The sequence below is a fragment of the Anguilla anguilla genome, chromosome 13 (assembly GCF_013347855.1).
Source record: "Anguilla anguilla isolate fAngAng1 chromosome 13, fAngAng1.pri, whole genome shotgun sequence".
Lineage (NCBI taxonomy): Eukaryota > Metazoa > Chordata > Actinopteri > Anguilliformes > Anguillidae > Anguilla > Anguilla anguilla.
In genome coordinates this window covers 25,650,541-25,665,981 of record NC_049213.1, presented here as the reverse complement: position 1 = coordinate 25,665,981, position 15,441 = coordinate 25,650,541, and the positions used below count along the sequence as shown (strand labels likewise).

Sequence of the window (15,441 nt, the reverse complement as noted above, 5' to 3'; positions counted from 1 at the left end):
AGGAGTTTGGCTTGTTTTTGTAAATCTGACATTGTGTCTGCTCAATGCACCAATGCACCTAATTTCAAACACTCACACTTCCTCTGGCAAAGGCCCATGTACTGTGTTCAGATAGATGGATGGTGAATCTTTAATGTCCCGCAGTTTCAGACATTTCAGACATGCCTTTTAACCCTTACGGTTCTGAAATTTCAATAGACTTAACAAGGTTTACTTCACATGTACTGGTGTTTCTTCTTGTGTGTTGTGAGTAAGATTCTGTGCCCATTTTTTGTCTTCCAGGGAAGCAGCACAGTGTTGAGTTTTCTCGCCTCATTGACCAGGTCAAAGGTCACTGGGAGGCAACCAAGAAGGCTTGCGTCAAAGAGGAGGTGCCGGAAGGAGGAGGTGAAGCGAAGAGCGGGCGTCCCTCAGGTACAGCAGAGCGCTTCAACCTGCAGAACGGGGCAGTGGGGTCAGAGCTACTGATCCCGCGTGAGATGTTGCTACTCTCCCATTTAGCAAGAAATTCTGGGTCTTGTCAGCCATCTCATCCAAGCTCAGAATCAGTTGATTTTATAGGTTAAGAAAGTTTTGTATTATCAGTATATAGTTTTGTATATTGCAGAAAGTTTATCAGAACACTCCAGGGAATCAGTAAACTGGGATTCCAAATGGCATTCTTAATCATTTTTTCAATCATGTGTCCTAGAATCTTTCTTGCTTTCAGAATGTTTTTATTTTATTTTATTTTTTTACTATTCCATTTAACCAATTTGCCGTTTATAATATGCCTCTTAACAAGTTGTATACATGGGGTATTATCATATTGTATGTATATGCTGCACATGCACATAAATTGTGCAGTTTTGCACTTACAAAATGTAATTGGTGAGATTTGCAATGTTTGTAAAACATTCATATGGGCAAAATTAGAGTGAAATTCTTTCAGCCATTTTACAGTAGGAAGATGCAGCTGTACAGTTGTACACTGGGAAATGGTAGGTTTGTATACTCTACATCATTGTAACCTACTACTTATTTCTTTCTTTGCATAGTACTATAAAAAGCCAATTGGTTGTTTTTTTTAAAATATATTTTGTGCAGATCCAGTTTGTTTGGTGCTTCTGTTCAAAACTGTGTCTGAAGAGTTTGTTGTATTTTTTTGTTTTTCGTTTTTGAAAACAAGCTGTACAGGCAGATGAGCGTAGCGACAGCGCAGCGTGTGTGTTGAGGGTTTCCTCTGAAGATCCAGCGGAGTGGCCCCTGAACGCTGCGGCCACAGAGCGATCCCCCAGCCCCGCCCTCAGTGACATCTCAGTCAGCAGGTACTCAACACTGTCTGCACCGTCAGTCTTCCTCATTTATCATTCTTTGGCATCACCATCCTCCTCATCACCATCAATCCTCAGTTATCGTTCATCATCAGCTTCATCATCATCATCATCATCATCATCATCATGTGTTTGTTTGACAGGATAAATGTCCAGTGTAATTTGCTAGGCTAGTGTGGCATAATATTACATGAACTACCGTAACACAGGTAGTTCATGTAATATTTACAGTGCCATATTTACATTGAACATAGATTGAGTAGAGAAAGAATTAAAATTGTAAAAGAAGATCATTCAAAATATTTTGCTTAATAATTTATCCCAAAGAGCAGAATAAGCAACTATTCCTAAGTGAATACGGATTGACACTGTGTAGCAGCAATGCAATTACAATGCGCCTGTCTTATCTGAAGTACAGATTTGTTTTATTGATCGTAAGCCCATCAATACATACAGGAACGATGATATGAAAGAAGAAAACTGTTTTTGGACAGTTACATAGATTTGTGTGACATGCATGTAAAGTACAAAAAGCATGGTGCATATTTTTCAGTGATGCTGTTGGATGAAGAGCTCTTGGGTTATTCCTTGGTCATTGCCTCTCTTTGTTTGCATTACTGAATGCAGTCTTACAGAGACTGTCATATTACTGATACACACAGCACTCTTCCGTTAAAGTATGCTAAACTGTGATGAACCTGGTTTAAAATGTGTTCATTGCGTGATGTTGACATTGAGGAGGGCATGTTGTGTATTAAAGAAAGCAAAAAATAATAATACATTTTAATAGGGCAGCATATCATTTTACATGTAGCCCTGGTTGTATTTGTTGACAAATTATTTTAACCTACTCAATGAATTCAAATGCTACAGTTTTTGTATTTGGAAAGCTAAGTTTTTTTTGGTGCAAAGTCTTTCTGAACAGCCCCCCCCCCTTCCCGCCTACTTTGACAGCAAAATGTTTTTCAGTTGACCAATTGAAAATCATGGCAGAAGGCTGTGAATCTGTGGTTTACTAATGAATGCCTTTCCAGTGACTTTGAAACAGGCTTCAAAGAGGCCTGTCCTTATTCCCTCAGGACAGTTTTTAGCTCTCGTCTCATTGGATTTATAAATAAAGAAGGATGAAGTTTAATTACTTTGGCTACCAAATGAACCTGTCTTATTTTGTTCTGGGGGCTGAATTTGTGGCCATTTCTTACTTCCTGTGTTAGATTATCCCCCTTTTCCTTCACTAGATTATCACATTCAAGGACAGATGAGGAGGTAAATATTACACACAAAGGTGGAAAATCAGTTAAATGTATTTCAGTGTTTTATATGTTCAAGGGCATTATTTGACATCACAAAGTTTTTTTTAATGAATGCGCCATTTGACAGTACAGTATGATACTCAGGGTATTGCTTTACTGTTAGGTAGTCATTGGTAGCACTCTACAGTGCAGAATTTGTACTGGTTCCCGTTCATGTTAGCAGGCACTGGAGATAACACATGGAAAGATTTGCTCAGTTGATAGTAAATGGAGTAGGTCTGGGTTCTGTTCCCTAAGAGATACTAAGCTGGACATTTGTTTTTTTTTTTTCCTGTGAATATAATTTTTTTTTGTTTATCTGTAAAGGTGGTATTAAAAATAATGTTGGATTCTCCCATTTATATTAAGGATGACATGATTTCATGCTTACACTATTTCACTTGGTCCATTGCATTGTGGGATGGATATCTTGTTTAAGTGAATCAGCTGAGTAGATATAGAAGGAATGGAAAAATGGTGTGTGTTTGTGTGTGTGTGTGCGCGCGCGCTTGTGTGTTTGTGTGTGCACATGAACACGTGTTTATTCCGAATGGATCCATAGAATAATAAACTTCAATATTAGTTTTCCTAAAATAAACTGGTAATGAGACTCTTTAGAACTCACTTCAGTACTCAGACAGCCTTGTTTACCAAGGATAATGGCCTCATGCCAAGCATATTCTTTTTCAGATAGTTTTTTGGTGAAGTGCCTAATCTCTTTACAGATGGGTCGGAGACTTGGTAAACACAGAACAGTTTGATATTTTGTAACATGAAAAATCATATATATATATAAATATATCCTAGCTATCAAGGCTTTGATAACTAGGATATATTTAAATATATATTGGTTGGTTGAGGAAGTGGAGCCCTTGAAATTAAAATTCAGTCATAGAATGTCCATCTGTTCACATCAAGACTTCAATCTGCAAACTTTAGTAAAGTTCCAGAGATTTTAATCATGTTTTTTTATTTTATTATTATTACTTATAAATACTACATGTGGTATGTGCTTTGCAAGCTCATCTCTGTTCCATTAAAAATATATAAATGGTTTATATAAATGTGCTTATTTTTATTTGTTTATGTAACAAAGACTGCATACAGTATTAAGCAGAAATCTTAGCAAATCGGGAATCAGTCCAATTTCATAGAACTGTGATTACAGTAAGTCATGGAAAATTTATGTTTGTAATGTCGATAAATAGCATGCCTTCCAGCAGTACTCTGTAGGTGGTTTTGAATTCTGTTTTATTCATTTTTGGGAATGTTTGGTAAATGGTAAATAAAACTTACGGGCAATATAAAACGAGCAAATACTAAAAATGAAATAATTAAGCTAATAACTAGCAGACGCTGGAATGTTGGACTGAGTGCTGGGTTCACCCTTGGTTCACCTTTCCAAGGTTTCATCCACATTATTGATTCATATTACACTTTGCCAAATCCACCATGACAGATTAGTTGTTTGATTTGGTTCTTGCGTTGAATGAAGTGATTCTCATTCCTGACAAAGCTACTTTAAAGTCCCAGTGTTGAGAAATGACCCTAAATCTAATTTCCCTTTGATTACCATTGCACTAAAGGATTTGCAGTTTGTCTTGAGGAGAGGGAGTTCAGTGGACTGCCAAAGCCGTGACCTTTTCCCCTACTTAGAATCTGAAGTGGTCTTGAAGACTTGTCGAGAGACTTTTTGCATCTCCTGAGCCAATGTCTATGCTAGAGACGGAGAGCACTCTCTGCTCACATGAAGAAAAATGTCACTGATGGGTACCTTTTGTCTCTCAAGTGGTGTTTGTGTGGCAGTTCAGAAGCCATGTTTACAATGTCTGGATAAATAATAAGAGTATTACCGATTGCCTCTTCTTGAAACGTATTTACCGTGAATGAGCAGTTTTATATGCAGACAGGAAATGAGGGCTTCAGGTCTTTCCACTTCATAATTATGGGCTTTAATTTCTCTCACAGGCTAATCTTTTAGCTGTCATTGACTGGTGCTGATCATCAATCTTTCTTGTAAGTGTAATGAGCAAAATGCTTCCCCACACTCTGCTGTGATCAGTCCTCAGGTGTCATTTATGTCTACTGAATGTTTTAATTTAGAGAACAAGTAGGAATCTTGCAAATTAAACTGCACACCTCATTGCCTAAAGACAAAGCTTTAAATGCCTTTTTTGGATTATATTTTAGACCAGGGCTATATTTGTGCATTTTATCTCCAGTGCTCCCTAGCCTTTCTGTTTTATGATAAACATCCCTCTCCTGGCTATGAATTCAGCCCATTTACCACATTAAATTATTTCTGCAAGAACAGGCACATAATATTTACCACATTTTGTGAGATTTTATTTTTCTCCCACTTCTGGTAGTCTGCAAATGCTAAAATGCAGCGATAAAGATGATGGATATTCAGGCAGTTCCCAGTCAGTTTCTCTCTCTCTCTCTTTCTCTGTTCTTATCAACAGTAATCCTAATTGATTACATGATCATCTCTTCTTGGGCAGCCTTTCTTTGCTCCTATCACTTCTTGTGTTACAAATTATACTCTCACCTGTCCATAATATTGCGGCAGCATTGTTGTGTACTTGGGATGAGTCTCCCCATCCATTAGCGCTGGTGAAAGGCAGCAGGTCTCAGTGTCCCTTTTTTTAGACTGTGAAGCGGTGCACGCGTTAACGCTAAGACCTTCATGCGCTCACGTTCCTGAAGCGGATCAGAGATTTGGTTTCCCCACGCGGTTTCCCCGCTCCTCCCCAGCCTTCCCCGCGGCCCTGTCGGAGAGCCCCTGAGCCCGGGTAGGATGCGGCCGGAGACCTGCAATTTCCTCGCTTTGGGCACGTCGGAGCCCCCCTCGGATCACCCTCCTGCGCTTTTCATTACTGAAGCGCCGCTGCGTAATCCTCTCACCAGCCTGGCCCTGTCCACCACCACCGTGGCCCCCCTGACCCCTGAACGGACCGCAAGCCCCCGTAATCCATCTCCAGACAAGCGCTGAGAGCGCAATGATTTCCACGTGTGGCGTTGTGCTCCCGCCCTCAGCTGTGCCTCCACCTCCCACCAGTGGGTGGGGTGCTATCTCAACTGACCCATGTCTTTGTGCTGTCAGGGCCTTTATTCAGGGAGGGAAAAGGGCCCAATACTTTCTTTAACAGGTTCTTTTACTAGGTCTGCTCTTTCAGTTTTGAGTGTTAGTTTGAGCCTGGTCATTCAGAGCTATAGCTATTGCTATTTGTGTGTCCTCCTTTCATCAGATGATTTGCTGATCTAATTTCTCTGATTTTCCCTACTGTTGCTGAAATATGATTTTGAGTTTCAAATATGAGTTTCATAATGTCACTTGCATTAATGTTTGGTTGTGTATGTTTGTAAATTATTGGGGGGAAAAGTAGATACAAAAAACTTCACACAGTTCTATTGAAAAGATTTATAGAGCAGTCATTGACTGTTCAGTCGATCTGTGTTATACCTGGCTTGTTTTACTTATTAACTAATTTGTTTTTTGTCACTCTTGGTTAAAAACTAATTGCAACATACTGTAAGACAAAATGGCCTGTTCACCTCCAAGTGGTGTTTTGTAATTATCTGCGGGGAGGCAGTGTCTATGATGTCCACCCTGGTAGCCGCAGGGTGCTTTTGTTTGTGTGTGGGCTTGTGTGCATGCGTGCGGTTGTGTGTGTCTGCGTACATGCTCACGTGTGGGTGCATGCAGCCTCTGATGGATATCATGGATTCATTCTCTCCGTTGATCGTATTACCATTGGTCTGGTCTTGACCGACGCTTGAGCAATGAGAAGTCACAGCCGTGAACAATGTCTGAAGTATTGCATGGTCAGAAATGGGTGCTGTGTAAGTCAATGGGATATAGTTATATTGAATTTGATGCTAAGACGTGGTAAAACAGAAGAAATAAAAGCATGAGTGATTTAAATTCTTATTAACTGTCTTTTTTGTTGCCCATTTTTTTTCCAGCTCCATTTCAGACGTGTTCAGTATTGAGGCTGACAGAAGCATGGGTAAGTTATTTCTTCATTTTTACTAATGCTCACTAATTAGCCTCGTTTTACATGAACTCCTTTTCATTCATCTGCATCCATTTACGCACATTCCATACAAGTCCTCAGTCCAAAAATCACCAGCAAACAGGCCAAGTTTAATTGACTCAAATATCCTGCTGCACTTTCACAACAGTTTGGATGACTTGGATTACAGCTTTTTTTTAAATGCAACACGTGGGGTGGTCTTACCCTTTTCTCTCATAAGCATCAGTAAGTTCACTGCAGGACGGTTTTTAGAGTTTCTGTTTCCAAACCTGGCTCACGTAGAGCTGAATCTCAGCAGTCTGACGTCCATCCTCAGTTAACGTGGAGATCAAGTAGATTCAGCAGCCCACAGATAGTGAAACACCGCCATTGTGGAACTGATAAGGTACATCTGAGGCTGGTCCTGCAAGAAAATTCAAAGCAGTTCTCAGCTCTGACTCATCTTTGCCTGTTAAAACTCTTGACATGCTGTAAGGGGGGGAAAAAAACTGACATGATTTACATTTTTTAGCATATGCTTTTGTACGGCATGATGTTTGCTGAAGGTGTATTTTGCTTCAGGGCATGACAGCAATGGGTCAGCTGAAAATCTTACCAAAAACTTACTGGTTATAAACCCAGTTCCTTAAAAAACAAAACAAAGTGTGCATGTATATTGCTTAGGATTCACAGCCTCTTTGAAACACCAATCCATGTATACAAATCAGAGATAATTGTCTTAAAATATGGCAACGTGGGTAAGAGGGAAGGTGATGTCCGGCCTGTCCTGATCTGCTAATGATGCCTTATTCTGCTTATTTGGAATCCAAAATGAGCTGTGGAGGTGTTGAAGTGGAAAATATGATCTTGGCACATCCAGTTCAGCTGGAGAGCAAAAACAGATTTCTCACCCTGCTTTACTTCTGGAATTTTACTGCACTGTCAGTGTGCAAAAAACCTACAAGTTGGGCTTAAAGTGAAAACACATGTTGGATTTGGATTTTTTTTTATGCAGATGACATCTGAACATTGAATAAAGTATAATTTTATTAATAATAAACTATCTTTCTTAGCCCAGCTGTTTTTGTTTTTAACAGTGTCTCTTCTGGTTTGGTATCTGTGGTAAACTCTTATTTTAAGGTACAAGCAGAGCTGGAGGGTCCCCACAGGCCTATAGTGCTGAGACGCAGACCCAGACCCAGTGCTGGTCACCCCTCATTGCCTTTCCACAACATCTGGACTTAATATGCAGTATAGCATTCTTACCGTTTCCATGGAACCCCTTGGGTTGCTTGACTTTGATCTTCAGGGGCACCTCCAGCTCAGGACAGGACAGCTGGGATGGATGGGTTGGCCCGTAGTAGCCTCATCTAGACCAATCATCCTTCTGGGTGGGGGGTAACCCCCCTACCCGCACTCAAACAAGTTCACACACTTCCATGGCATCCCGAGCAAACATCTTTAAAGCTCAGCTCTGGATTTCTTGCGTTTTTTATTTTTTATTTTATTTATTTATTTATTTTTTTGTGGATGGCGAACTACATCTAAGTTATAGGTTATAAGATAGGTTGCCAGTTTGTGTTGTTGGAGGTTATGGGCAAACACTTGCCACTTGGCAGCAGAATGTGTCTGGAGTGATTTCACAGGTCTGCAGTGGCCAGGACCCATACGCATGACCACAGAGATGTAGAACTGTGAAAACTAGCTTCCTGAGATGCGTTCAGCATCCACACTTCTGACATGGCAAGTGTCCTCACTGAGCAGTTATGCTGTAATACAGTATAAACTCTCTAATGAAGATGACACTGTCTGCACAAGTGACCATTACCAACGTTTCTCAAACTTGCTCAGAAAATCCCCTCGTCAAACCTGATCAAACTGCAACATTGTGTTCTGTTTATACATTTTTTTTAAACAAATTTTTTTTTTGTCCATTGTCAAATTTCGCCATCTCTCCCCAGTGCATTCACTTTATCGCACCAAAGCACTGGCTATTCTCGCACGTGGTTTTCATCTACAGTGTGCATATGGTAAGTGTTTTGGTGCAAGGTTGTCTTTGGGAAATAAGTGAGTGTTGACCGGGGGTTGGTTATCAGTTACGTGCTCCTCTGGTGTCCAATGAGAGGGAGGCTCTGATTGGTCCCAAAATGTTTTGACAGCTTGTTTGTTCTCTCTGGGAGACATAGAAGATCAGTCATGTCCAGAGTGATGGTTTTCATCAGTGAAGTCAAGGCCTGCTGCAGCCAAAATTTATTGCCAAGAACAAGTCATGTTGAAGTTGGTGTCCTTCAATAGGCCCCTGGGTCAGCTGCATTTCCAGTCATAATTTTTCTCATGAAAGTGCAAATGTTTGATACTCATCTATTACTTGATGGTGGCTCATTGAGCTTTGCAGGTTTGTTTCCTACCGGCCCAGAACCCTACCTTTAACGTAACTCACCGGGACATACTGTTCTATAATTCATGTGCTATGAAATTGCCCATGTGCATTTGTATTCTGGGCCTTTAGCTCGGTGTGGAGGTCGGGAGGCAGTTAATTAAAGATGTCATGCTGCCTGAGCCCCTGTCTTGACCAAAAGTCCCCGGTCAAGGTGACTTCTGGGCAGAAATCAAATGCCCATCCCCCACCCCTACCCACCTCTTGTAATAGATGAAAAGCCATTTCATTACCTTTCACTGTGTGGAAAGCAGTAGAAGATGGAAACATGCTAATGCAATCTGACTTGGGGTTCAGTCATTTTTTTGCACATCTTGCACTCATATTTATGAAATATCATGGCCCAGCGCTACCCCTCTGCTCTGTTTATTTATGATCTTGTTAGTGTGCACGGCTGTTGGCTGTAATAAAGGCAAGAGGGACTAGAGTGCCTCACATTGTCAGTTTCAATTCTGGAAGCAGTACGTCTGGGCGTTGATTTAATTAAAAGAAAATTCTGATTTATTCACATTTTCCACAGATGTGGCGCACAATCATCATTTGTTCTTTTGAGATACAATAGAAATTGAGCAACAAAGTTGGCCATGGTGTGTATGAGAATCCAGTGGTTATTTGTGTGCGAGAGCTGTTTTCTGCTCGGATGAGATGAGAGGGCTTCAGGTCTCATTCATCTGCAGCAGAAAAACAAGTTTGAACCGTGAACGCGTGCAAAGACTTTTTTTTTCGTGCGATATCACAGAGAGTAAAATGTTCCATATGTGTATCTGGGTTCTGTGGCTGAGAGGCTGTGTTATCATTGTGTTTCCACTGACGGGAAGCTTTGCTGAGCCCCCCTCTCTTATTATGAGACCCCCCCCCCCCCCCTTTCCCCTACCCCCATTCCTCAGGCATCTCTCCATCTCACACAGCTATGCAACACTATAGTATCAATGGCTAACCCCCATTGTCTGTACTGACCGACCGATGTGGTCTGGTTATGGTTTTAATAACCGGACCACATAGCCAAGCCCCACACTGATGTAGGAATTTTCTCTTGGTGAAATGACAATTCTTCTGATGTCAGAGTCAATTCTCGATTGCACTTCCTGTTTTTGACAGAAAAAGGTTATTCAACATATTTATTTTTTCATCAGACTTGGGGGGTGATGGCAGCCTTTATTTGCAGAGTCCTGTACATAATTTCTATAATGTATGTGCCTATGGTTATGAATGAATCTATCAATGGAAGAATTTGGCGTACATGAAGCGCTCGTTCTGTTTTGCTAAAGCTAACTAAGAAAGTTTTCCTGCTGGTAGTGGTGTTGGTGGGCCAGTGGGTGGCACTCTTCTTTTTAGCAGGGCTAGAAAACAGTACTGTGCTTATGAAAAGTGGGAATGTAAGCCAGGGCCCTTCCCTCATTGTCTGTGTTGATGGGACAGTCTGGAGATCTAGTCACCCCCTCCTCCTCCCTCTGCTCCTCTTCATCCTCCCCATCGGAGTCCTTAATTAAAATGTAAAAGCTAATAAAGTTTCTAGTGTGTTCTGGCACAGTGTGTGGCTCCCAGGTTTGACAGACAGGCGGATCCGTCTGCTTTCTAGTGCAGAAAAGAGACTGAGAGACATTCTTCGTCAGCCAAAAAAGTCCGTAGACAAATACACACGGAGGGTTCAGCAGGATGTAATGAAAACACCTGGGCTGCCCGCTCTGTCCCACAGCTAATGATCCGCGCTCGGCCCACGCCATCACAGGACACCTGGCAACCCCTGGATCTGTGTGCGTTCGCACGCACCTGAGCGTCTCCAGCCGTGGCCCCCGACACGTGCAGGCGTGATCCACACTGTGCTGGCTGTCCGCACGCGGCCTGAGGGCTGTGCGTGTCTGCGTGTGTCTCTCTGTGTCTCTCTGTGTCTCTCTGTGTCTGTCTGTGTCTGTCTGTGTCTGTCTGGTTCTGTGGACACTTTCTGGGAAATGGTTTTAACAGCCTCCCTCCTATCCTCCCTTCTGTTTCTCCAGCCTGTTTTCATCTTTGAAGTCGCGGGGAGATTTTGACTACTACTCTGTACAGGGCTGAAAGATCACAGTGGCCTGTGACATGACTGCTTTCATAAACAAACATAAAGACTGGACACCTACAGTTCTGCTTGTTTACAGAAAGCACTCTCAGAGAATATCAGTGCTTCAGAAGAGAAGAAAAAGGGAAAGTATAAATGAGATTATCACAGAAATAATGAGACATCCATGGGCATTTAATATTAATATTTATATTTTTGTAGATAAATCATACAGACAACCTGTAAATGCCTAATAAACACCAACAGATTTCTGAAAGACAATGGATAATTCAATTTTGCATTTTTGAGCAGAGATATTTGTGTACAATAGTGGCAGTAGTTTACTATTACAGTAATTATATATACTACTGCTAACCCACTCAGTGTATGTTTGCATCTGTGCGTCTGTATGTGTTTGTGTGTGGTTGCTATTTGTGTGGTGTGAAAGAAAGTGTATTTAAATATTTCCCGCGTCAATCTAATAAATTCTTCTCCATGATGAGTTTACACGTAAAGTGTCTAACTTGCTGTGGACCAACAGTAAGCGGACTGGGTGGAGAAAAGATCAGAGAATTAGAATGCGCTGCTCCTTGGAGTGTGTGTGTGAGAGAGAGAGTATGTGTGTGCCCCCAATTGCTCAAGATTATACCTAACCACCCCATACAGTATGATGTTCTGAGTGATAATAATGCTTTTCTTATTAAAGGGTTAAGTGCACTTACTATTTACCAGCTAAGTGTATTTTTCCTCCAAATTTCTTTGTTTTCATGCACTGCGTTTATTTTTTATTTGTATTGGTATTGTTTCAAATAAAATCTTAATGCTGTTTCTGTGCATATTATTAATTTTGCATTTAATAATCTGGTTGACTAGATTTGGAGAGAATATGCAACTATATTTTGTTTTAATAAACTTGTTTATGTTTGACCATTAAAATAAAGGAGCAGATTAAATATAGGGGTTTCAGATGAAGGTCAGTGTTTTTAGCTTGATATCTGGTAGAAGGCTTGAGAAGAATGGCATTACTGTCCGTTTTTGTTTCGGGAAGAAATAAGATCATTTCTTTTTCTGGGAGGTTTCAGTCGGGCCGGTTGTGCCACTCTGGTTGATTAGTTGTACTCTTTTCTCTTTTTTATCCTGTAGAATATGTTAAATTATTCACATGCTAATGATAAAAAAATGTAGCTGACAGTGCAGGGGTCCTGCAACGTATCAGGCAGGGTGGAAATTGCACAAAACACAATTTTGCTCCCAAAAGCTTCCTCCCTGCTACTCCCATATCACAGAACCATCCATTGTATCAAATTGAGTTACCCCATGTCAGATTAAAGACCCAAGAACCAGCTGCCTTTGGTGTCAGTTAATTTTACAAAAGAAAGGCAAGAATACTGAGATGCACTTCAGAGAAAGGATAGGTCCAGACATCAAAGGGATCTCCTCTGTGACACTGCCAAAATGTTTTCCGAAATGGTAATCACCTCTAATTAATTTGAAATCTTCCAGCTCTCTCTCACTTGCTGCCCTTCTCCCTCTCTCACTCTGTTCTTCTCTGTCTCACACACTCTCACTCTCTCTCTCTCTCTCTCTCACTCTCTCTCACTCTCTCTCACACACACACTCTCTCACTCTCTCACACACACTCACTCTTTCTCTCTCTCTCTCACACATCAGAACAACATGTGAAGCCCACCGGATGTAGCTGTTACATCAGACGCCATTCTCCCATAGAAATAATAGTGCTTGTTTGTCAGTGGTATCTTATATGGCATCTCCAAATGCTATGAAGGACCTTCACTGGGATCACATTAGATAGAAGCTTATAGTGTCTGTCCTACTTCCTCTAAGGCCTGGGGTTCCTCTCATGGTGCTAGTAGTTCTATGAGAATTCTGGGGACTGTGATTAGTATGAACCTCTGGGTGTGGGGTAGAAGTACAACTTTGGAAGTGAACTGTGGATGGGAAGATTGCTTCTGCTCATTTCTCAGCATGTTTGCGACGGTGTTCAAAGTATTTGTCGAATTTGGAAATGAAGTCACTCAGGTCTGTGAGAGGTGTAGCTCTGCCCGCGTAAGGCAAAGCGTAAAACTTACTTCAAGTTTCCACTGTTCTTTTATTCTTTTGTATTTGTATGTATTAAAGAACTGCATTTGATCCAGTTTTGGGCTCTGTACTGAAACTAACTCTACGAATGTGTTGTTTCAGAAACGTGACGAACGTGAGAGATGACAAAGGAAAGATCCGCAGTCCCCAGTCCCCAGGACCTAGAGCCTTCACTGCTGTTACCGTGGGAAAGTGCAAGGGCCCGTGCTGTAACATGAGAACTGTGTAAGAAATCATACTGGGGAACTGGAAAAACGTCCAGTCTTTTTCACCTCTTCTTCTGAATCTGCTCCTTTGTAAATTTGCTTTGTTCATGTATCGCTTAATTAATCCTATTAAACTTTTAGGACATTTTTCTCATTTTTGTGGATTAATTATCTCTGCATAGGCAGAGGGGAGGTGACAGTTTTGATCTGAGAAATCCCCCTGTCTAGCAGTCATTAATCACAGCTTATTCAAGCTATAGTCCTGCATAGTGAACTGTTGTACTGTGTACAATTAGTACGTTTCTGGAAAAATCTGAAAAAACAGTTCATGGAAATCTCCACTTCAATGAAGATAGTATATCCAGCTGCACTAATGCAAAAGTATGCACATATAATAAATGGAAAAGTCTTGGCACGTAAAGACCCTGCAAGGGTTGTGCAGGTCTCAATGTGCACTCAATTATAAAACTATATGATATAGAGCTCTGGAAGCCTGGGGCAATGGCGTTGGGCACAGTCCGGGGCTCAGGAGTGTTTACGGCAGCTTTAAAAATATAAAATAATTAATTGCATTTGTGTAGCACTTTTCATTAGATCTCCCTGCGATTTAGCGAGAGGAAGAGAAAGATGAGGATTTCCCTTTAACTGCTCCTGGTTTTCGGGAAGGCTCAGTTTGATCAAGTGTGTGTGGACCACTGGCTGGCAAGTCACAGGTGTATTAAAGTGTAAGACTAGGCCTTGTGTGTGTGTGTGTGTGTGTGTGTGTGTGTGTGCGTATGTGAGCTTGCATTCGCGTATGCTCATCTATACTATTTGTGTACCATTATTTGTAAACACAGTGGCATATAGTTGACACAGCCTCCTGGTTCTTACTTGAAAAGGCTTGTGTGAGGGGGGCTAAAGGTTCTGTGGGCCCCTTCAAGACCCAAGGTGGAGTGGTTTATGTAATCTGGTTGAAGTACACCAGCTCACTGATCAAACTGCTGTTCTAGAATGCCTTTATTTATGTCCATTTTACAGCAGATTATTACTGTTATATATTTTTTTTTTCAGTGTGAACCTTTTTTCTTTTTTTAAGTCTTGATTTCATTTCTGTCTGAATGAAACTCTCTATCAGTGGTGAGCTGAAATGTTGACGGGGTTCAATGCAGTACCCCTTAATGGAATGTGTATTTCCATTATGGTGGTGTACAGTTAAAATGATCAACACTGCTTACACACTCATATTTAAAAAAACTAGCTACCTGTGAGTGGTTTCAAAATATACTGCTGCTCGGTGACATAGAACAGCACAGCCTCAGCTGCTGTATAGACAGTAGTTGTAGATAGTCTGACGGGCCGTTGGGGCTGCCTGTAATCAGTAAAGTCACCCAGGACAGTGAGTGAATAAATGTACCTTTGGCTCAGTGGGTTGGTTATGACATGCTGTTGGGAGCGCACCTTCCTCAGCAAGCCCAAGCTCAGGCTGTTCCTCGGCTGTCAGTCCAAGCAGCAGTCCTTCCTTCAGGTTTTATTATAAAAATACAGAGGTTTTCCAAAACCTTCTGTCGGCGTCCACGTGGCAGGTCTCCCTGTCCAGTTCCAAAAAAACCAGTGCTTCTAGCTTCACGACATCTTGTCTCCTCCCTTCCCAAACACCCCTTCTTTTTCAAATGCCCTGCTTTGTGAGACCCGCTCTTCGGGTGAGCTCACACAGACACTGATACACCCCTGAGCGCCAACAGAAGCCTCTAGTGTGTGTGGGGTAAATTATCTGAAATATCACTAAATCAAATATTACACATACACTAAGAAAAAGAGATTCCCTGCCTGTGACACAATTGTATACAATAACTTTCACATCAAAGTCTAAAGCTGACTGCCTAAAGTGCTTTAAGGTTCTGGTTGTCTGCAGTCTCTAGCTTCGTCACCAGAAAGGGTTTATTTTGTTCATTTTTCACATTTATGTTGCTTTGAACTTTGCATAGGTGATCCTGATGTCGGAGGTTCAGCAGTATTCCATATTTGTGTATTCATAAGAATTTCATCATCGCTGCATCATG

At 41.3% G+C, this 15,441-nt stretch overlaps 1 protein-coding gene across 2 annotated transcripts in view; it reads left to right on the top strand.

Annotated features, from left to right (window-relative positions):
* rad18 (RAD18 E3 ubiquitin protein ligase) overlaps positions 1-13,553 on the top strand; it is a 43,449-nt gene extending 29,896 nt beyond the window's left edge. For both annotated transcript variants that reach the window (XM_035387070.1, XM_035387069.1), the window contains exons 10-13: positions 283-414; positions 1,169-1,307; positions 6,575-6,618; positions 13,296-13,553. In XM_035387070.1, coding sequence (XP_035242961.1) covers positions 283-414; positions 1,169-1,307; positions 6,575-6,618; positions 13,296-13,303 — 323 coding nt within the window. In that variant the 3' untranslated portion in view covers positions 13,304-13,553. The remainder of the gene's footprint in view (positions 1-282; positions 415-1,168; positions 1,308-6,574; positions 6,619-13,295) is intronic.
* The last annotated feature ends 1,888 nt before the right edge of the window (positions 13,554-15,441 follow it).